At 47.8% G+C, this 21,413-nt stretch overlaps 2 protein-coding genes across 4 annotated transcripts in view; both read left to right on the forward strand.

Moving 5' to 3' along the window:
* fezf1 (FEZ family zinc finger 1) overlaps positions 1 to 521 on the forward strand; it is a 6,397-nt gene extending 5,876 nt beyond the window's left edge. Inside the window, exon 4 of the mRNA XM_019881823.1 lies at positions 42 to 521. Coding sequence (XP_019737382.1) covers positions 42 to 316 — 275 coding nt within the window. The 3' untranslated portion in view covers positions 317 to 521. The remainder of the gene's footprint in view (positions 1 to 41) is intronic.
* A 2,450-nt stretch (positions 522 to 2,971) lies between these two features.
* Positions 2,972 to 20,246, forward strand: aass (aminoadipate-semialdehyde synthase). 3 transcript variants are annotated; one of them, XM_019881820.1, is made up of 24 exons: positions 2,972 to 3,244; positions 3,987 to 4,210; positions 4,394 to 4,570; positions 4,911 to 4,995; positions 5,175 to 5,242; positions 6,122 to 6,268; positions 6,340 to 6,418; positions 7,300 to 7,427; positions 7,516 to 7,664; positions 7,748 to 7,870; positions 8,374 to 8,485; positions 8,641 to 8,700; positions 10,385 to 10,452; positions 13,783 to 13,904; positions 14,432 to 14,561; positions 15,366 to 15,476; positions 15,541 to 15,649; positions 15,731 to 15,871; positions 16,284 to 16,451; positions 17,253 to 17,348; positions 17,431 to 17,546; positions 17,808 to 17,896; positions 18,687 to 18,863; positions 19,971 to 20,246. In XM_019881820.1, the coding sequence occupies exons 2-24, from the start codon at positions 3,992 to 3,994 to the stop codon at positions 20,093 to 20,095; spliced, it is 2,799 nt and encodes a 932-aa protein (XP_019737379.1). In that variant the 5' UTR covers positions 2,972 to 3,244; positions 3,987 to 3,991; the 3' UTR covers positions 20,096 to 20,246. The 3 variants fall into 3 exon arrangements, with proteins under 3 accessions (XP_019737379.1, XP_019737380.1, XP_019737381.1); XM_019881821.1 differs by having other exon boundaries at positions 2,972 to 3,144; XM_019881822.1 differs by having other exon boundaries at positions 2,972 to 3,136.
* The last annotated feature ends 1,167 nt before the right edge of the window (positions 20,247 to 21,413 follow it).

Here is a 21,413-nt window from a genome sequence, read left to right on the forward strand (position 1 = left end):
GTTGTTTTGTGTGCGCCCCCTCCCCCCCCCCCCCCCCGCAGGCAACTACAAGAACCACAAGCTGACCCACAGCGGCGAGAAGCAGTTCAAGTGCTCCATCTGCAGCAAGGCCTTTCACCAAGTCTACAACCTCACCTTCCACATGCACACGCACAACGACAAGAAGCCCTTCACCTGCCCCACCTGTGGCAAAGGATTCTGCCGCAACTTCGACCTCAAGAAGCACGTGCGCAAGCTGCACGACCACGCCGCCGCCATCGGCGCCCAGCGGGCCGCCGCCGCCGCGCCGACGCCCGGCGCCACCCAGCAGCTGTGAGGCTCTCAAGCGACGGCCCCCCGTTGCGAACAACAAACGGTCGCTCGTCGTTTCTTTGGTTTCCGTCATACGACCTCAATCGCGGAAAAGGGGGGTTCCGGACCCCGCGTGAAGTCCAATTCCGCAGATACTTCGAGAAGCATTTCGGCACTTGTTGTTATTATTTTTCAAGTCAAGTCAACTTTATTGTCAAATGTGCTTCATGTGCAACATACAGCACAGATGAAATTTTTTTTCCTCTCAACCACAGGAGAGAGAGGAGCCGCTGCGGGTGCCCGCGCCGCCATCAACAGGACAGTTAACATAAAATGACAAAATAAGATAAAACACAACACATAAGACACAGACAGTCGTGCAATCTTAACCAATTCTTCTGCATACACTTTGTTGTTTGAAGTATTTCTAAATGAAAGAGGAGCCAATCAAAGTGTCCTTTCACCAGTGGGCCACAGACGTCATGCTGAAAATGTGCACACGTCTGCTGCAAGCTAAGGTTGAAAGCAAACAAGAAGCTGCAGCGTCCGTTGACGAAAAAAAAAAAAGAATGGCTCACACCTCCCGTCCCATGTAAATCCGCTTCAATTCCAAGCGGCGACTCCCAGTTTCACATCGGCGCTCTGCGCTGAGGCTCGTTTCTTCTCATCATTCTATTTTCAGGCCTTTAAACGCACTTGAAAATGATGCAAACAGATCAGACAAATACCGAGAGAGAGCAAGAGCAACGACAAGAGAAAACGATTGAAACAAGCGGCGCACCGACCCCTCTGTGTTTGCAGTCAGCAAAACGGGACTTTTTGCAAAAAAATAAAATAAATCCATCAATCCCGCCCAGAAGTGTGCAGGATGAAATGAACCTGCAGGCGACACTTTCTGTAGGCCTCAAACGCAGGATGGAAGAAGATCCAGACAAGGCCAGTGTGTTTAAGCAATTATCATGTGGATTTCAAAGTAAAAGCAGATGTTTGCAAATGTCTTATTTCAGGGGGAAAAAAAAAAAACATAATCAGTCTGATTTCAGGAATCAGAGAATGTTTTCTGTTCCTTGGAATTTGGACTAGTTTAAGCTAAACGTGTCATTGTTCCTGGTTCCTGGATCTATTAAAAGTCCCACTTCCCCATAGGCTCTTCTTTCAGAAGTCAATTCTGATCCAAACACAGAATAGTCTTGCTGTTGTTCTTGGTTCTGGCTCTTTTTCCTCAAAATTGAAAGTTCCGGGAAATTTGGATTCCTGTTACTTGTAGTCCCTTGGACCAAAAAAAAAAAAAGAAAAAAAAAAGTTTTTGGAACTTTTCCACCTTTCTTCTTGTTGTTTTTGGAACTCTCAAAAGTTCCCAACAAATCAGCCCCAATCTTACAGACCCTGCCCCCAAAGTTCCTGGCCCTCTTAAAAGCACCCCCCCCTCCCCCTTCTAGCAAGGTGTTCTTTTGGCCCCAATAAATTATCGCAGATCTTCCAGGGGAACGTCCCTCTGGTGGAAATACGCAAAGAGACACGACTGCCAATCAGCACTGAGTTGATGTAAAATTATCAACCTGATTACCTCGTAGGGTCATCTTTTGCCCCCTCCGCACCCCGACAAGTTCCACAGTCCACTCCCAGTCGTGCAAATGCACTCTATGACAAAAATGGCGTCTCTTTCTTGGTGGACTTAGTGACGGAGAGACACTCTGAGCATGGATGATGCCATTCATGGCTGTCTTATGACACTACTGACCTTGTGGACAAAAAGTCCAATGACATGAACAAACACATAGAAGACTTCCTGTTTCAAAGCTGCAGTCCCACCGCAAGTTGATGGAACTATTTAGTTCTTGGTACTTGAATCTCCTGGTGGGAGGAATCCTGCCCTCGTTTTCCTTAGCAAGTGTCGGCACTGTTTGATTTTGTTTGAATGGTTAAATTAAATAAATGTCATTGTTGTCATTTCCCTCAATCCCGTTGTTTCCTGTCTCACGAGTCATCTTTCACGTTTTTGTTTTAAATTTAGAACCAGTGACGCCATTGTTACACTCTGCCATCTTCATCAAATTGTACTTGAGTTAAATTATTTTTAATCAAGTTTCGAATTCAGAACTGTACATTTTGTTATAGTTGTAAAACAAAAGAAGTACACTTTAAATTTTTAAATGAAATGTATATATCCAGTTAACTGTTAAGGAAAAGGTTGAGTACCGACCAAACAGACCCCACGCCGAGCCCGTGTGTGTGTGTGTGTGTGTGTGTGTGTGTGTGTGTGTGTGTGTGTGTGTGTGGGGGGGGGGTGTTGAAATGCAGGATTTTCCGCAACGTTTGTTGCTAGCGGCTTGTAAACCGCATTTTAATTGTACGGGCTTGTGTTAACTGCCAAGATGTTTGTACAATTTGTTCTAATAACAAAACCGACAAGCAAAAAAAGAGCTCCCAGTCACTCATTTTACCGGCATTCCGAAACCGGAAAGTGTTAGTTTCTGCCCACCCTTCAAAATAAAGTGTAGGGTCATTGGAGAAAGTCTGATTTTTATTCCCCGAAACAACTTGAACAGAGATTAGATATTCCCATATATTTTAGTGTTCATAAATGAGTCAAGCAGAAATGGTGATCTGAAGTGAACAACATATATTTAATAACCAAGATACGCCATGTTTTTCTTTGAAATGTTGAAATAGTAACCGGAAAAGGATGGGTTCGCGTGCTGGTGATGACCTCTTTTAACCTCTGAGTGACACTGTGCAAATCTGCAAAAAGTTCGCGGACACCCGTCGCGGTTCCTCCACGTGCTCCCAAATCTGAACCGCTGGCTCCTGCCCGCTCTTGATTCGGTGAGCTTCTGACGAGCTGGTGTGCAAGTAAGTTAGCGTACAAAGTTAGCTTAGCGTGGGTTGTTACCCGGGAGAGTTTCCCGACACCCACCGGTGCGAGTCGGAGCTCCCACGCCTTCGAGGAAAGGTAAAGCAACCGACGTTTCACTCATTCTTCCTCTTCTTTTAATTTCACTTCCCTATAATTTCTTGACGGACGCGAGCCGCACTCAGCGACGTAATCAGTGCGCGCAAATGGTTGAGACGCAGGTTCCGGCTTGGAGTAAATCTGACAACGCCGCTGACGCGACTCGTGTTTTTTAGTCTTCAGCAATTGAGTCATGAAAACACGAGGTCTGCGACACCTTAAGTGTGACCTCATATTTCCAGTACTGTACCGCTGTTAGCCCACCATTTTGAAAATAAATGTATCATAATAATACAAAATTGGAGAGCATTTGATGGTGTAGCGCAGGGCTAGTTCAAGCTGTTGTAAGCGTGGATAAGATACGGGAGCATCCAGTGTCAGAATATGGGGAAAAACAATTTGTATTTCTCTTTCTTTTTGACCCCCGAAAAAATCATTCCAATACAAATTTAAAAGTTTGTTTTTGGGATGAATAAAGAAGAAGTATTACAGCGCTAAGCAGAAGTGACAGCAAACAACAACAGAGTCCGCCGAAGCAAGTCGCTCATCGCCACGTCCTTTAAAATCTCGGCTGAACGAGGCTTTCTTTTGCAAAAATACCTGTTCAGCACTTGGCTCTCTATTTCTAGCTTCCTCATAGTCATGGACGTAGATGGAAAAAATGGTAAAGAAAAAGCTCAGACAAAAATATGCTGTTTTCTTTTCTGCCCCCCCCCACCCCCATCTTTTCTTTTCTGAGCAGAAGCCATGTTTCGCCTCCTGAGTCACCAGGGCCGGAGGCGTCTGAGCAGCTCGCCGGGGCAGCGGCGTGACACGCACCACCGGGCCGTCATAGCCATCCGGCGGGAGGACATCAATCCGTGGGAGCGGCGGGCGCCCCTCGCGCCTCGCCACGTCCGCGAACTCACCCACGACGGAATCAAAGTCCTCGTGCAGCCGTCCAACCGCAGGGCCATCCACGAAAAGGTCAGATGGGGGAGAGTTTACTCCAGAACAGGGGTTGGCTCGAACGGATTAATGGCATTTCCATTTTTGTCAATGGGGAGAGATGATTTGGGCGACAAGTGTCTCACAAGGCAGCACCGCACGCGACTGACTCGCGCCTCCGTCTCGCGGCCGCGCTCGTTCACCTGCTTCCTCGCCTTTCAGTACTACACCAAAGCGGGCGCCATCATCCAGGAAGACATCTCGGAGGCGTCGCTTATCCTCGGCGTGAAGCGGCCGCCCGAGGAGAAGGTGATCCCCAAGAAGACCTACGCCTTCTTCTCGCACACCATCAAGGCGCAGGAGGCCAACATGGGGTTGCTGGACGACTTACTCAAGAAGGTGAAGTGGCAAAAAAGCAGAGCGGCGCCCTTTTCTTGATTTATTTTTTGCTGACAACTAAGCAAGGCCGCTTGTTGACCAAAGTACAAGCCGAGTCCAAAACATTTTTGAGGCCCTCCGGTGACAATTTTTCTGAAAGGCATCTGAAAAGTTCGAAGTGGTAAATGTGAAGAGCTTCAAAGCAAACTTGCTTTCGTTCATTCATTCCTGCATGCGTAAATCAAGGAATATGAAAAAAAAAAAACGCCCATTGTTTATGGACAGGCTGAGTCTCCATGGCGACGAGCTTGTATTCATTCCAATGCCGCTGCCGACGCTCGTTGTCGTTGTGCGTTTTCAGGAGGTTCGTCTGATCGACTACGAGAAGATGGTGGACGCAAACGGCTATCGCATCGTGGCGTTTGGGCAGTGGGCCGGCGTGGCAGGTAAAAACGCGCGCCGCGGCATTTGCATACGCCCCCACCCTCCCCCCCGCCCTTTATCCGGGGTGACGTCACGGCAACCTGTTGGGATGCTCGCAAGGGCCGTCGACGTTGCAATGATGAGCGTTTTCATTCGCGTTGCCAGCGTGTTTATGTGGCGCTATGTTGTTATTTTTCTTCAGGCATGATCAATATTTTACACGGTTTGGGTCTTCGCTTCCTGGCGCTGGGCCACCACACCCCCTTCATGGTAAACTCTGATTCCCGAACCCAGTGGCTTTTCAGTTGACATGTGTGATTGGCTGTGCTAAAAGTCGCTAAGTGACGCCTTAGCGACTTTTAGCGCAGCCAATAGCTACTTTCCTTACTGACGAATTGTTAACGTTGATGATATGAAAGTCAAGAATTTATGTCACCATCTCACGGGCACGACTGTACGATTGGAACATTTTGGCACGGAATACATAATTGGCCGTTTTTAATCTTGGGAATGAATATAGGCTATGTATTTAAACCAAGAAAACCATTTCTCTTCACGATAATGCTAATATGGCAAGCTGACTGCTACGTGCTAATGAGTAACGATTCTCAGAGCAAAATGCCGTCGCGGTCGCTCATCTCATCCAAGTGTTTTCGATGGCAGCCGCGTGCTCAATGGTTAACTCCCGTCGCAAGCGCATACCGTGATGCTCCCACTCAGTGCTCATGGCGAACTGGTCTCCAAGCGCAATAGCGTTGTGGTCACTTCCTCCAAACGAGCCCTGATAGTTTCTCTTTGGCATATTGATGCAAAATGCCAACTCCCCTCACAAACGCGCGCCGTGATGCCAAATGCTGACGGTTCAATGTTCTCCGAGCACAGTAGCATCATGTTCAGTCATCCCAGACTCACAGCGAAAGCGTTTATATATGAGCCTGATGCTAAATGCCACCTCCTATGCCGCACACATGCTGTGATGCTAACCACTGAATGCTAATGATTCTCAGAGACTAGCACCATTTGTATCAATCCAAACACTCCATGCTTGCGCCGCTTCAGGAGCCCGATGCCAAGTGTTGACTCCCTTTGCACGTTATGCTAATGGCTAACTGCTAACAACGAGCTGTGTGCATTCCCTGGCCTGGACAGCACATAGGCATGGCGCACAACTACCGCAACGTCTCGCAGGCCATCCAGGCCGTGCGGGATTGCGGCTACGAGATCTCCATGGGCCTCATGCCCAAGTCCATCGGTCCCGTCACCTTCTGCTTCACCGGAACCGGCAACGTCTCCAAGGTACTTTGCGCAAAAAGAATCCAGCTCCTGTTCGGGCCGTAGTGTCACTTGATCCCCTTTATCTCCTGCAGGGAGCGCAGGACATCATCAACGAGCTTCCCGTGGAGTACGTTGAGCCTCACGAGCTGAAGGATGTGTGCGAAACCGGAGGTGCGAAATTACATTTATTATGATTTTTACGCCATCAATGGGGTAGCCGGAATTCAGCAGGCTAACTGTAGCATGTGGCTGACAGTGTTGCCGTTGTCAAACACAAACAAGATTGTTGTGCCTGTGATTTTTCTTTTTCAGCGATGATCAAAAGATATTACAATTTAGCATGTAGCTAACAGTGGTGCCAGACATGGCCAAAGTATTTTCGCAAGGGGATTAGCAATTAACTTTTTGCTGACCTGCATTGCTGTCAGAGTTTACTTAAGGGTTGGAGCAATTAGCATATGGCGAACAGTATGATTGTTGTCAGACATGCGCAAAATATTTTAGCAACTAGCATGCACCGAATTTTTAGCAATGAAGCAAACATGACTTTTTCAGCTAACAGCCAGTTATCCTGTACGCGCTTTCTGGTTTTAATTACTTTTCATTCCTGACCATCTACACTTGGGCATCTAAGTTTATTAGCTTGTTCATTAGTGTGGCCAACATTATATTGTTCTTATTAGTGTTTTTGCTAACATAGCTGATGATCAGGTGATATTTTTGTTTTCTGTCGATAAAATACATACTGAATGAATAATTGGAAGGAAAGTGCTGAGAAAACTGCCATTTATTCCATGTATATAGTTGTTGGGATATGGCTTTAGAGATATATAGGGATCTAAAATTTGTACTGCTTGTGTGGCGAATGTGGTCATTAGCAGTGAGCACGTGGCTAACAGCTAACGATGTTGATGTTAGAGAGGATTATAATGTTGTAGCAGTTAGAATGTAGCTTGAAGCTAACAGTGTAGTTGTTGTTGTTGTTGTTGTCGGATTAGACCAAAATGTTTTAGCCTTCCACCATGTGGCTAACGGTTCACGTTGTCATTCAGATATGACGAAGGTGTACGCCACCGTGTTGAGTCGTCACCACCACCTGATGAGGAAGAGCGACGGGATCTACGATCCCATGGAGTACGAGAACCACCCGGAACTCTACACCTCACACTTCAGAACCAGCGTCAGTTACGCACACCCGTGGGCGCGCGCGCACACACATTGAAACCATTGGCGTTAACGCGAGGACATTGCAACGCTCGCGTCCACAGGTGGCGCCGTACACCAACTGCCTGATCAACGGCATCTACTGGGACCCTCAGACGCCGAGACTCCTGCGCCGGCTGGATGCCCAGCAGCTGCTCAGACCGCCCAGGAGCAACGGCGCCACCAACGAGGGCATGCCGGAACTGCCGCACAAGTAACGCCGCCGCCGCCGCGGCCGCTTCGGACGCAATCTGTTCCGTCCGGTATGTGAGGAGCGCGTTACGCCTTTTGCATCAGGCTGCTGGCCATCTGCGACATATCGGCCGACGCGGGCGGCTCCATCCAGTTCATGAACGAGTGCACCACCATCGACAAACCCTTCTGCATGTACGACGCCGACCAGCACATTGATCACGACAGGTACCGGCAAGCGTTCATTTGGCAAACAGTTGTTCACAGAAGAGGCTTCGAGCTGTTTATTGCCACTCCCAACCGAAGTTTACATTTCCGAAGCAGATGGAGGACAAAAATGCCATTTTTTTATACGAGCAAAATACATGGCGCTTAATGTGTTTCATTTTTGATCATACATTTCTCAATGCTGAAAGATTGCTTCAAATCCTTTGTTGTTTGAAGCAAACAACAAAATAACCCCATCCTGTCATTTTTTTGTCCAGTGCAAAAAAAAAAAAAAAACTATTCAAGGGTGGCACAAAACTGCTGAACAGCATCATCATTTTGTGCATTAAAAAAAAAAAATCAACTTCCTCCAAATGTAAAAATGACAGAGGTACTATTTTGAAGAGTCAAGTCTTCTTTAAAAATGTGTTGTTGTACTTGTACCTGTATTTTTTTTCTACTTTTGAGTGAATAGGTGATGTTTAAAAGAAAAGCAAATGACCGATGGTGATTTTGTGCCTCAGCGTGGAGGGCCACGGCATCCTGATGTGCTCCATCGACAACCTTCCGGCTCAGCTGCCCATCGAGGCCACCGAGTATTTTGGCGACCGCCTCTTTCCGTACATCTGGGAAATGGTGAGGAAAAAGTGCTTGGGTTGCGTCCGCGACATCGAAGCAGCAGACGTGCACAAAAGAAAAGAAGAGAAGCATTTAATCCAAACAAGTTTGTCTGGTTGTTGCTCGCTTTGAGTCGAGGAGCAAATGATCAGGTGCTTTGCATTCTCCCTCAGCTGCCCTCAGACGCCAGCAGACCTCTGGACCAGGAGGACTTCAGCCCACAAGTCCGCGACGTAAGTCACCCGATTTGATTTTGGATTGATTTTTTTTTTCTTAAAAAAAAAAAAGATTGCAATCTAAAACTCGTTTGATTCATGTGTCAATCAAATAAACTGTACGAGTGAATAACAAAACAATTCTGAGACAGTCCAGTCTCCTACATTTTAGTTTACATTTGAGCTTCGCTCAAGGAAATTGCCAAAATTAATTCTGTCGGGGGGCTATAGAATTTATTTTGTGATTTCCTCGCTTGATTTTCTGTTTTGATGCATTATTTTCAATTTTCGTAGTTTCATTGAAGTAATGCTAATTTACGTTTTTCAGATGCGGTCTTGAACGCCTCTCGTGTGAATGGAAGGAGTGTGGCTCCATCTAGTGGATGCATTGTAGATTGCGCCTTATAAACCGGCATGTCCAATGTATGAAAAAAATGACAAAATAGGCCATTCTCTGAAGGTGCGCCTCATAATCCAGTGCGCCTTTTAGTGCGCAAAATACGGTAGCTTGCAGTTGAAAGCGCGTCTCTTCGGAGGTGCCCTTTTTGGGAGGTCGTTTTGCACAATGCACGTACCGCCACCTACTGGGGGCGTCCTTTTTCGGCCCACCCTTCCCACTTGAACGTCCGCAGGCCGTCCTCGGTGACGTCTGCTTTTCCTCTGTACAAGACTGACGTGTCGGCACATCAGTCGGTCAAGCCCTCATCCAAGTCGTACAACGGCATTCGCAGTTTTTGGAACTCGCTGCGCACACAAGGCCATCCGCAATCCGTCCATTTTGGAGAAAGGGGAAGACTTTGATGTGCGTTTTATGCAACTTTTATGGAGATGCACAACCTATTTGGGCGGGTCCGCAGTGTGTACCTTTGAAAACAAACACAACCTGCTGTGAGCGTGGCTCGCCAAGTTCAAAAATCAAAAGTGCTGCTTCATTCATTTCAATGTGGATCATTCGAGAAGAAACCCAAGTTTAGCCGGATGCTAATTTGCCGTTGAAAAGCACAACGGCAGCGCACCAGCAAGTCGGCGCCGAGCGCCAGCTCATGCCGGCAGGATTAGCGGGCGGGAGGGACTGCGTCCCCCCCGTGCCACCTAATCTGGATGATGTCTTTTTTTTTTTTTTTTTTTTGCTCCCCGCCCGCCGCCGCTGCGTGATTAATCCCCACATGGCATGTGGACGTGCGTCTCGCGGGGATGACGAACATGTTGCCGAGCCACAAGAAAACATGTCAAACATGATTGGATTGCAAGAGTTGCTTTTTTCATGTCGGTTGGATTTTTGGACAACAAAATGAGGGAGAAGAAGCGTGATGTCATTTCGCAAGGCAAAGTCGGTTAATTTGGCCACATTTTTGTGTGTGTGTGTGTGTGTGTGTGTGTGTGTGTGTGTGTGTGTGTGTGCGTGCGTGCGTGTGTGTACAGTATACATGGTTCTGTAGCCCTGGATATATGTAATATATACATAAATGCATGCGAATCTACATCTTTATTGATATCATTTGACTTTTAGTCGTGAATATTTAACTTGACAATTTCCTTCACAATCGGCTGGTTGAAAATCAGAACTTTGTTTTCTGAATCGCTCTAACCGTCTGCGTGCAGCTGCCGCAGGTTGTCACTTTGTTCCCGTTTGTTCGATCATTCACCCATCGAGGTCCAAAAGTCCAACGATTGTGACGTTCTTTGTTTGGTTGAATGTTAGGCGGTGATCACCTCCAACGGAGTCCTGACGCCAAAGTTCGAGTACATCGAGAAGCTTCGAGAGCAGCGGTAAGACGCGTTTCTCGCTCAAGCGCGATTCTTTGCGTTCTTCGCGTTCCGATTTCTTTGGAGGGCCGTCGGTAAGCGTAACGTTTTCCATGATTCTAACGCTGCTGTTGCTTTTGCACATGTGTGACGATTGTAAGACAGCTCATGCAAAACTTTTTGTTCACGCGGTAAAAAATTGTAGGGGGCGCTCTTGAGCTTTTCGTTGTACTTTTTTTTTTTTTTTTTTTTTTTTTTAAATAATAATACACACGCCATTTTTAGTCATCGCTCGGTGGTGCTATACGTATCGCACAATATTACCCTCCAGACGTCGTCTTCTCTTTTGTGGCAAAAGAATTGTTCAACACAAATGTTGATGCCCCTTCATTTCGTATTTGGAACACTCAAAAACGTTTTCGCAGTTGTTGTCTTCAGATGAGATCGTCGAAGTTCAAAGTCAATCGGATGAAGCCTGGAGGACAAGGGTGCAAAAAGTACGGCCCCTGTAAATGTGCAAAAATGGACCAAAATTCAGCGCTCGCTTCCTAATCATATTCAACTCTGGATGCAAGGATTTTTATTTCTTTTTTTTTTTTTTTTTTGGGGGGGGCGGGGTTGCGCTACCAGACCACTTTTTTTTTTCATGATTTATGGCGACGATAAAAGAACACATTTTTCACCAAGCCCGATGAATGGACAAAGTTTGGTGAGTTTTCGTGCATGAGATTCATTTTGCGGGGAAAATCGATTCACGCTAAGATCATCATCATTTCAACCAAAACAAGAGGACTTCGCGGCAAAGTGCGGTATCTGGGTTCTTTTGCTTGCCCTCTTGAATGAAAATTGTCTCCGTGTGCACGCGTGTGTGTAATCTGATTACTTTCGCAGTGCGAGACGACGATGGTTCGAATGATTTCCATCTTTTTGTTCTTATTCAGGCCAGCGCGTCTTAAGCCATCCTAATTGTGGCAAAGTGCGTCATCCGGGTTCTTTTGCTTGCCCTCTTAAATGAAAATTGTCTCCGTGTGCACGCGTGTGTGTAATCTGATTACTTTCGCAGTGCGAGACGACGATGGTTCGAATGATTTCCATCTTTTTGTTCTTATTCAGGCCAGCGTGTCTTAAGCCATCCTAATTGAGCTTCTACTCCCCCCCACCCCCGCCCCCACTCCAGACAAGCCAGCAAATGTTCATCTTAACGTTAATCTGCATCTTAAATCTTCCTCAACATACGTTGAGGCAAAAAAAAAAAAAAAGAAAAGAAAATGCATTTCGTCATCTTCCTTGAATTTTTAATGAGGGCGAGGGAGACTGCGGTCAGACATGCGGCTTGGTCCGACCTGCTGCTGCGGCGGCTGCGCGCATCCAATTAGCGCTGGGCTAATGAGGGCGGGTGGCGGGTCTGATGACTCCTGACCCCCCTCGTCTTTTGGGATGGATATGAATACCAAAGTTGAGCGGGGTGGACGCTACCCCTCTAACTAATATGCTGCTGCTATTGTTATGAAGAGTAATCACCCAAAAGGGACACTTCTTTGTGTCTAAATTGGGGTCTGCGGGGGGGCGGGGGCTCACTTTCTGTATGTATGCACTATAAACCAATACATTATTATTATTCTTATGATGGGCTTAGGGTCAATCATACCCCAATCAAATCTTATTTCCTTATATTGCTTCGAACATCGGATTGGATTTGGTGATCAGAGTTTTGTGATTCTTTTTATTGATTGATTGATTTTACTCTCGTCACAATACCTATTTCTATTTTGACGTTTTAGGAGTGCCGCATTTGTTATACATTGACAGGTTATTCAAATCGTGTTATTTATCGTGAGTAACATCATTGATCGCATCATAATTGACAGCGGGGGCGTCCAACTCATTTTTGTGGCGAACCACATGGTCGTCGTCCACATATTGTCGCATAGGGAGTGCAAAGCAAATTGCTGCGAGGCAACTTTGGCAAGCACGTGTCAAGAGGAATCGTTTGCTGAACGATTGTTCAAGTTGCTTCAAACCTCACCAAAGTTTTGCTTTGTTGGGCCACCTGAAGTGACTTGACGGCCCTGATCTGATATCCATCCGCCGCCGTTCCAACCGGAGTGTTTGTTCACTCTCGGCTCTTATTTCTCTTTTTTTTTTTTTTTTCTGTGTATGTCACCCGTTATGAAAGAAATGACATGCGGCATGATGACACGTTATCCTGCCTGATTTGTCATGTTTTTCCTAAGAGGAGTCAAATTACTGCGTAAGTTGCGATTAATTACATTGGTTAGTGCGTTAAAAATGTGAGTCGCGTTGATCTATGTTTTAATCGCGGGGGTCAATTTTAAACTTGTTTTTGTAGGTGGGTTGCCTTTTTCTAAGAGCCCTTTTTGATGTGTTTATGCGTGAGGCACAGTTGATGTGTCCTCTGTAGACCACGAGAAGTGATTGATGTTTATTTCAGCACTTGAAGTTTGTCAGGATGAACACTGTTGTTTCTGAAGTGCTAACTTTTACAGCACTGTGTTGTAAGGGTCTGTTTTATTTCTTGTTATCTGAAGTAAGTTCTGCGTTTAGTGTGAACCAAAGCACTTTTGAAGGACCTGATTTGACTTTTATTTTGTAATTCTTTACAAAAACAAACAAAACAGTGATATTCCCCCTCGTGGTCGAAACTCTACTGACAGGAGGCCGCGAGGTTCTTTTGTTGACGGCTCCAATTGAATATTCATTGTGGTTTTCAAATGCTTTCTTTTCTTATTCGGTGGCGTACCCATTGTTTGGTTGGATGTTGTGCGTTTGGTGTGTTGAGCAAGCTTCCCAGTCTAAAGCCCGGCCGGCCTTTGTTCGAATTTCCACCAGCCCGCAACCTCAAGCGCAGACATAATCACGCGCGGCCCCCGTCGGCACTGTTGACCACGGTAGAAAATACGCCCCCAAAAAAGCATTTTTAAATTTCACCAGAAGATGACATCAGGCTCACAGTTGTGCTTTCGGCGCTGTTCCGAGTAGTGAGAAGGCAAGCAGGCCCCTTCGCGCTTGACCCTTTCCGACTCATTTCCAAAATGGACACTTGGCCAAAGAAACGCAGAGTTTTCACCCCGCCAAATCACAAAAACATTTCCCCTTATACGCCTCGCGATCGACGTGGGACCAATTCGCGGGCTACCGGTCGATGGCGATTGACATATTGGGGACCCCTGGTCGATTGAATCCATGTCAATTCAAGATGGCAGGTTTGAGAATGAACGAACGAGCGGGTGCTCTCTTTGCATGCGTGCGAATCAGCCCGATGACGAGTTGCCCGATTAGGACGACGTGCCAATCGTCCTTCTGATCGGCTTTGTGCCGTCTGACCTCCACCAGGGAGAAGTCGCAGATCCTACAGAAAAGCGGCATGAAGCGAGTTCTGTTGCTCGGGAGCGGCTACGTCTCCGGACCCGTCGTGGAGTACCTGACCCGCTGCGACAAGACGCAGCTCACTGTGGGTGAGCTCTGATCTCGCATCGTCACGCCCCAAAGTTTTCTTCTAAGCCAAACGGCACAACACATTCCAAAAAAAAAAAAAGGCACACATGCGGAAGTCTCCAAATGTCAGGCCGAGTGTGCTTCCCTTCATGTGTTTGTCACGCACGGTTGAAGTTTACTGTAAAATAGAGAGGAAAAAAAAAATCGAACTTTGACATTTTTGTATTTGAACAGCAAAATGTTCAAACAAGTTGTATCGTTTCGTCGGATGGGGCATAAAATGGCTTAACGCTAAGATACCGTGAAAAAATGGAGAGGCTAAAGGAAACTAGCATGGATCCTCCGCTCATTCTCAAGCGCTACTTTCACAGCTTACAACAATACTAGCGTGCATATACGGGATCCTCCCTGCTAACTATTGCTGGAGTTAGTTGGGGACCTTCTCTGTCTCTTCTTTTTGCTATCAATTACGCCGCATGTCTTCCAGTAGCCACCTTTGTTTGACCCACCTTTGTTTGGCTTTGTTGGGGTTTTTCCTTCCCTTTAGCGTCCGTGTGCATGCAGCAGGCGCAGGATCTGGCAGCCAAATACCCGAACACCATCCCCGTCATGCTGGACGTCAGCAGCCAGGAGGCGCACCTCATCTCTCTCATACAAGACCACGACCTCGTCATCAGGTGACGACACCTAGCGACCTCCAGAGCATTAACTACCTTATTGGCCCGAATAGAAGACGGTGTTTTTTTGCATTGAAATAAGACTGAAAAAGTGGGGGTCGTCTTATATTCGGGGTCAAGACATGATACCCATTCACGACGCTAGGTGGCGCCAGATATCATTGATGCGAATGCTGAACTTGACTCCCCAGGCCAAAGCTAACCCCTGTCACGAAGAAGAAAAATAAAAATAGCGTTAGCACGAAGAAGAAAATGCAGTTATTGCGCTTTTGTTGTTTTAACACGATAGATTAGTTTTACATTTCAAAACCCGGAAGCCGTTCATTTACGAACGTGATTGCACTTTAGTTTACATATTTAAATGTTCAGATATTGAGATTTGAATGAGGCAAAATAACATGCTCTCAAATATCTTGTTATAATCATTTGTTTCAGATGTACTATAATTATTCTCTGTATAAAAAATTTGGTGTTTTTTTTTTTCAAACTTGAGTCTTGAAAAGAGGGGATCGTCTTATAATCAGGGCTGTCTTATATTCAGGCCAATACGGTACTTGGCATGTAGCTACCGAACGCGCGGTGGCAATGCATGTGCTATCAAACCTCAAGCTACTTAGCATTTGGCTACCTAGCATATAACCAAGTCGAATCTGGCTACGTCGTATGTCGCTTCGTCGATATGTAGCTACAGTACATGACGATGAATTACTTGGCTTATCGCTGTGTAGCATTAACTACTTAGCATGTGTGACGAAGAGTTGAAACCAAACACGTTTTTTATTTATTTATTTTTTTTCTCCGCAGCCTGCTTCCCAATGTCCTCCATCCCCTGGTGGCAAAACATTGCATCGACAAGAAGGTCGACATGGTCAACGCCAGCTACCTTAGCCCGGCCATGAGCGACCTGCACGCCAGGTAACTTGCGCGCATGCGCCCACAGACAGATGGGCGGCCATTTTAAACTGGGTCGGCGCATCAGGGCGGAGGAGGCGGGTGTGACCCTGGTGAACGAGATGGGATTGGATCCTGGCATCGATCACATGCTGGCCATGGAGTGCATCGATCAGGCCAAAGCCGACGGATGCGCCGTGAGTCCGCACGCAGGCTTGCCCGCCCGCTCGCACGCACTACCGTACATGTGGTAGCATGTGTCGTGATGTGAGACGCAGGTGGAGTCGTACGTGTCGTACTGCGGCGGACTACCGGCTCCCGAGTGCTCTGACAATCCTCTGCGCTACAAGTTCAGCTGGAGTCCTTCCGGCGTTCTCCTTGCCTCCATCAGTCCCGCCACCTTCCGCCGCGACAACCAGGTACGCTCAGAATAGCCGACCCACACAAATTGGCAGATTCCACTCCCACCCCACACACGACAACACAAGACATAGTGACGCACAAAAAAAAAGAAAAAAAAAAAGCAGAAAATTGGCCAATAAAATTGGAATTGGATTTGTAAAACAGTCGTCATTTTATTGATTCTGTATTTTTCATTTATTTATTTTTTTAATCAGCCGAATAACAGCTTTAATCCCGCCCAACATCGGAATCAGCTTCCCAAAATCCATATCGGTCAGGCCCAACCCACTTTGTGGGCGGGCCAATCGAGACTACGTTTTGAATCCGTCCCACAAAATGGCCGACTGCCTCCATAGGCCGCCATATCTCGGCTAGGGAGTCGGCAAACAAAAGAAAAAAAAAATATTGCTGTCGTCGTTTGTCCGTCAGGTGGTGACTATCCCCGGAGGCGGCGGTCTGATGGATGCCGTGGCCCCCATGGATTTTTTTCCGGGCTTCAACTTTGAAGGTTATCCCAACCGCGACAGCACCAAGTACGCCAAACTCTACGACATCCCCAACGTGCACACGCTGCTCCGAGGAACGCTGCGATACAAGGTCCGTGCTGCCCTGCCGACACAAAGCGTGACGACGCGCGCGAGCTCGCTGCTTGGAAGCGGGCGCCACGAAGTCCTACTTTCACTTGAGTTGAGTTCTGGTAGAGGTTTAGCTCGAGTTTGGTTCCGATTCGGTCCTGATTTGGGTGACGGGTGGGGAAATTCTCGTTCACCCTTGATTTATTTTTTTTATTTTTCGTCTGAACGCTGGTTGAGTTTGGTCTAATTCAGCTCTGGGTCGAGTTTGGTTTGAAATCAGTTCTACTTCATTCCCGTATTGCATTGAGTATACCGTAATTTCCGTACTAAAAGGCGCACCGGATTATTCGGCGCACCTTCTCCGTACTAAAAGGCGCACCGGATTATTCGGCCCCCCTTCAATGAATGGGCCTTTTTTTTTTTTTTCATATATTGCACACACTGGACTATAAGGCGCAATCTACAATGCATCCACTAGATGGAGCTACAGCCCTTCATTTGACTCGAGAGGTGTTCATGACGTCTCCCAAAAAAAAACGTAAATTAACGATTACGTCAAAGAAACTACGAAAATTGAAAACACAGTACAATTCGGTCTGAGTGAAATTTCCGTAGCAGTGGTCCGTTTGGGGACACTGGGTGCATTTTCCGTTCAAATTCTCAACCTCCTTCAGCACTTGTTGCGTCTTTGTTCTAGTTGAGTCCCAATTTGGCCGTAGTTCACGTCTAGTTGGGTCCGAGGTTGGAAGACTTGGAATTCATTTCTTGTTGAGTTTGCGTTTGAGTTGTCCCGGCCAAGAGTGTGTGTGGCGTCGCCTCGCAGGGTTTCTCCAGGGCCATGCGTGGTTTTGTCAAAGTGGGTCTGATCAACGGCGAGCCTTGTCCCCTGCTGGCCAGCGCGTCCTCTCCCGTCACGTGGGTAAGAAGGCGCGCCGCCGCCGCCTCGGTCAGCTCCCCGGGCCGAGCGTTGATTGACGCCCGTTGTCGCGCCATGTCCTCAGAAAGCTCTGCTGACTCACGTGATGGGCTTGCCCGCCTCCACCTCTCATCGAGAGTTCGAGGCCGCCGTGCACGAGCGCGTCGACGGCGACGACCGCTCCATGGACTCTCTCAGATGGTAAGCAACACATTGACCAATCGCCAATCGTATCAATCGCGCATGGATGAAATTGTGCCTATTGGATCGTTCGCAGCCAAATGAAATATGTGTTTTTAAAAAAAAAAAAAAAAAAATCATAAAAAGTGGAATTTGAAGGCTTGAAAATCAAGATGGCGTCACGTCATATCCAAGCGCTGATGTGGATCCCCAGCTTGATGCGGTCGGGAGAATCCCAAAACATCAACCCGGGCGCTCTGACGTGTTGGACTTGTGTTCAAGGTTCGGCATGCTGAGCGACGACGTGGTTCCTCACGCCGACAGCGTTCTCACTGCGCTCAGCAAACATCTCGAAGCCAAACTCTCCTTTGGTAACCGCCGCCGCCGCTCCCAAAACAACACGGCACGCTTCTTTGGCTCCCGGCCGGCAGCTGAGCAGCATTTGCACTCACAATCTTACTTGGGTCTGAGTTCTGTTCTGATTCCGTTGGACTTGCGATCTACTTCACTTATACTTTGGCGATATTTTGTTTCGAGTCCAACGCTCACTCCCTTTTAGTTCCGTTTTAGCTGCAGTTACTCGTTCACGCGGCCAATCCCGGTTTGCTTCTGGTTCTGATCTAGTTTGCTCCTAATCCAGTCTCAGTTGCATTTTTTTCCAAATCTAGCTTTAGTCTGTCCTAGTTCAGTCATAATTCAGATTCAGTTCAGTTCTAGTCGTCCTAATTCCATTCACATTGACACGTCGTCGGGATCTAGTTTCCATCTAGTTCCGCCGTAGTCCGATTTTAGTTCAGTTTTTGTTTCATTCTAGTCCAGTCCTAGTTGAGATTGAGGTCAGTTGCAGTTAGTTCCCGTTGCGTTTGCTCCCAATTCCGTTCCCGTTCACATGTAGCTGGGATCTCCTCGTTTGAATTTATCCGAGTTCAATCGAAGTTCCCTTTTAGTTGGCTTCGAGTTCATTTCAAGTTCAAATGTAGTTGGAGTTTAGAACAGCCGCGGTTCGGTTGACATTCAGCTTGTCCCCGGTAGCCCTCGACGAATGCCTTCCCATGACGCATTTTTGGGTGTCACCGACACCAAAAATGCGTCACGCGCCAGGATCACCTCCGCTAACAATGTGTGTGTGCGTAAGTGTTGACGACCGCCGCGTGTGCTCAGGCAGCGGCGAGCGCGACATGATCGTGCTGCGCAGCGACTTTGGCCTGCGCCACCCGACGGGCGAGCTGGAGAACAAACGCGTCAGTTTGGTGGTGTACGGCGAGGACGGCCGATTCTCCGCCATGGCCAAGAGCGTGGGCTACCCGGTTGCCGTCGCCGCCCGCATGCTCCTCGACGGTCAGTCCCCTTTCACTCTCCTCAAACTTTTCGGTCATCCCCGCGTTTTACCTTTGCCACTCGGACATCTGCGGGGGTCAGGAAGTCAAGAATAATGGCTTATTCAACGATAGTTTCAGTTACTCTAATGAAGGTTTTGGGAACAAGAAAACGTCCAATAGCTCTCTTCTATATTCCATACGAGAATTTGAAATGTCGGTCAACATTTTAGGAAGCATCGTAGAAGTCAACATGTTTGATTTGCTGTCGCGGGCCACGTCAAATGATGTGGCGGGCCAGGTCTGGCCCCCCGGGCCTTGAGTTTGAAACCTGCGTGTTCGAGGATCTCCATTTCACCCAACAGGTGAATGTGCAACTGCTGTTTTCAGTCATTAATCCACTCCAGACAATCGAACCCAAACCAAAATGTACAAAAATCCAAAGCAACATTTTCAATAGGAAATCATATAAATGCAAGTTAATTTGGTCAAGACCCCCAGTCCCCCCCCCCAAAAAAAAATCTCATTCCATCGCGCAAACTACAGCTTTCCATGCACAAAGAGTGAAATAAATCCAAATGATGACAACAATCTCACCGTCAACTTTGAAGACCGTCTCAGCGTTTCTCACCTTCTTTGTGTCACCAAATTGCCGCCGCTCGACTTTTCTGTCAAGGCGTACGTCATCCCCAAGGCAACCTTTTACGAAGGGCGAGAAAGCATCCGGTCTGCTGGGCGACATCCGGTTCCCATCCCGCCCTAAGGCGGCAGGCCCTCCAAATAAAAGCGCACCAGCGCACCACCAGTCCAAATGAGGTTCCGCCTGTCGATGGAGCGCAACTCTCGCCCAAGCCGACGCGCGGCACGGCAAAGTGTAGCTAGCAAACGCCAGCAAGCCCGCCGGCTTTTATTTGGAAGGCCAGACTTTTGCAGGACGCTCCCACCCGCCTTTTTTTTTCCGAGCAGACCGAGAGGCTCGTTGTCGACGCTGAAATGGCCGACCCGCAAAACGCTTGACCAAGCGTCGCTTCTGCGGAACGGCCGAGGAATTCCTCGGCCTTTTCGGCGTGGCCTCTTCAAGCTTTGGCACTCATTGGCAGCACACGTTGCGTTGTTTGTTTTTCTTTAGGCGAGATCAGTTCCAAGGGCATCGTGCTGCCCATGAGCAAGGAGGTCTACGCGCCCGCCTTGAAACGCCTCAAGGACGAAGGCCTCAACATCGTCGCCAGCAGCACCCTGCTCGAATCCTCCTGAGGACGTCACCCGCTCGCTGCTGTTTGCTACTCTTCCGTCTGAACAATTTTTTTTTTTTCGCGGTGGGCTCGGCGCGCCCCAAAACGCAAGACTTCTTCTGCAGCCTGCCAAAATCCTTTTTGTCTGTAATGTTTGGGCTCATCCAACGTGACCCGCATCTCGGAAAGGAAATATTTTGACATTGGAACATTCACGTGCTGTGACATCAAAGAAGAAGTAAACCGACACCGGATGAAAGACGCAAATCTGAGCGAGCTTTGTTGCAGGCAGCAGCAACGATCTCTTGTGGGTGACAAACGGAGCTTCTCTTTTCTCTTCCGATTTATTTCGCTCGGAACGTGTTGAGCGTTAGCCCAGTTTGCGTTGAGTTTTTGTTCCCCGCTTGCTTTGTCTTCCCTCGAGGCTCCACGTTTGAAGTTTGCCGTCAATAAAAATCCTGCACACGGTTGGTGTTGGTTTTGTATGGCCCGGCGACTTCTCTTTTGCGGCCCACCGGTCAAAGGTTAGGCCTTGCGGTCGCAAAAACGTCAACGCCATCCTTTTCATCTGATTTGAATTTGCATTCCAATGTCATGACAATTCAAAGAACTCCTTCATGTCTCTATGATCCAGCCGTCATTGTTGTTCTTCGTCTCGCTGCTTCGCTCTCATCGAGTGCCATCGTGCACGATTCTTCAGGATGTACTGCTGCTGTGCTGAATGGCCCAATTTTCAACCCGTCAAAATGACGGAATGCCTTAAATTTTTCCTAAACACAAGCGCATTCATATCCTTGTCCGAAGCAAATCCTGTTGACCTCTTGGGCTTGCAGGCCACTTGATGGCGCCATTGAGTAAATGAAGCACCATGAAGCTTCGCTATACGCGCAAACCAATTGGCTCCCAAGCTTCATGAGGCTTCATTTGGCCGTCCCGAAATTCCCAAGACAAGTCGGTCGTAGGTGTCCAAATCAGTCCGGCCGCTCGGGCGGTTCAAGTCGGGGTCATAGCGTGAGGGTTCGAGGCAGGGTCACGTCATAGTCCGAATGAAGAATCCTGCTTGTCAGCGCTCCGCTTCGTTCGGTTTCGTTTCCGGCCGACGCGTCTCTCGCCTTCTCGTTTTGACATGCGACAGCGGCTCTCGTCTCCCGATTCAACTGGAGTCAAGTCGAGTGGGCCTTTGAAAAAGCAAGTCGGGTCCTTTGCCCTCAACAATTTGGACGAATGTCCTGCCGCGTCACCCGACGGCGAAACGGCACGCTGCGCCCAATCCACAGGATCTCTGATGACGCAACGTCCGCGCTCGTGCGACGCCATCCAAACTAAGACGCGGGGGCTGT

Source organism: Hippocampus comes, unplaced genomic scaffold, assembly GCF_001891065.2.
Source record: "Hippocampus comes isolate QL1 unplaced genomic scaffold, H_comes_QL1_v1.1 scaffold299, whole genome shotgun sequence".
Taxonomy (NCBI): Eukaryota; Metazoa; Chordata; class Actinopteri; order Syngnathiformes; family Syngnathidae; genus Hippocampus; species Hippocampus comes.

What these genes read in the sequence shown, in the direction of transcription:
- aass (XM_019881820.1), top strand. Translation starts at nt 3,992, where the DNA reads ATGTTTCGCCTCCTGAGTCACCAGGGCCGGAGGCGTCTGAGCAGCTCG. An exon ending in GAGAAGCTTCGAGAGCAGCG is followed by an intron (nt 10,453 to 13,782) that starts GTAAGACGCGTT and finishes GACCTCCACCAG; the next exon opens with GGAGAAGTCGCAGATCCTAC. An exon ending in CGAAGCCAAACTCTCCTTTG is followed by an intron (nt 17,897 to 18,686) that starts GTAACCGCCGCC and finishes GCGTGTGCTCAG; the next exon opens with GCAGCGGCGAGCGCGACATG.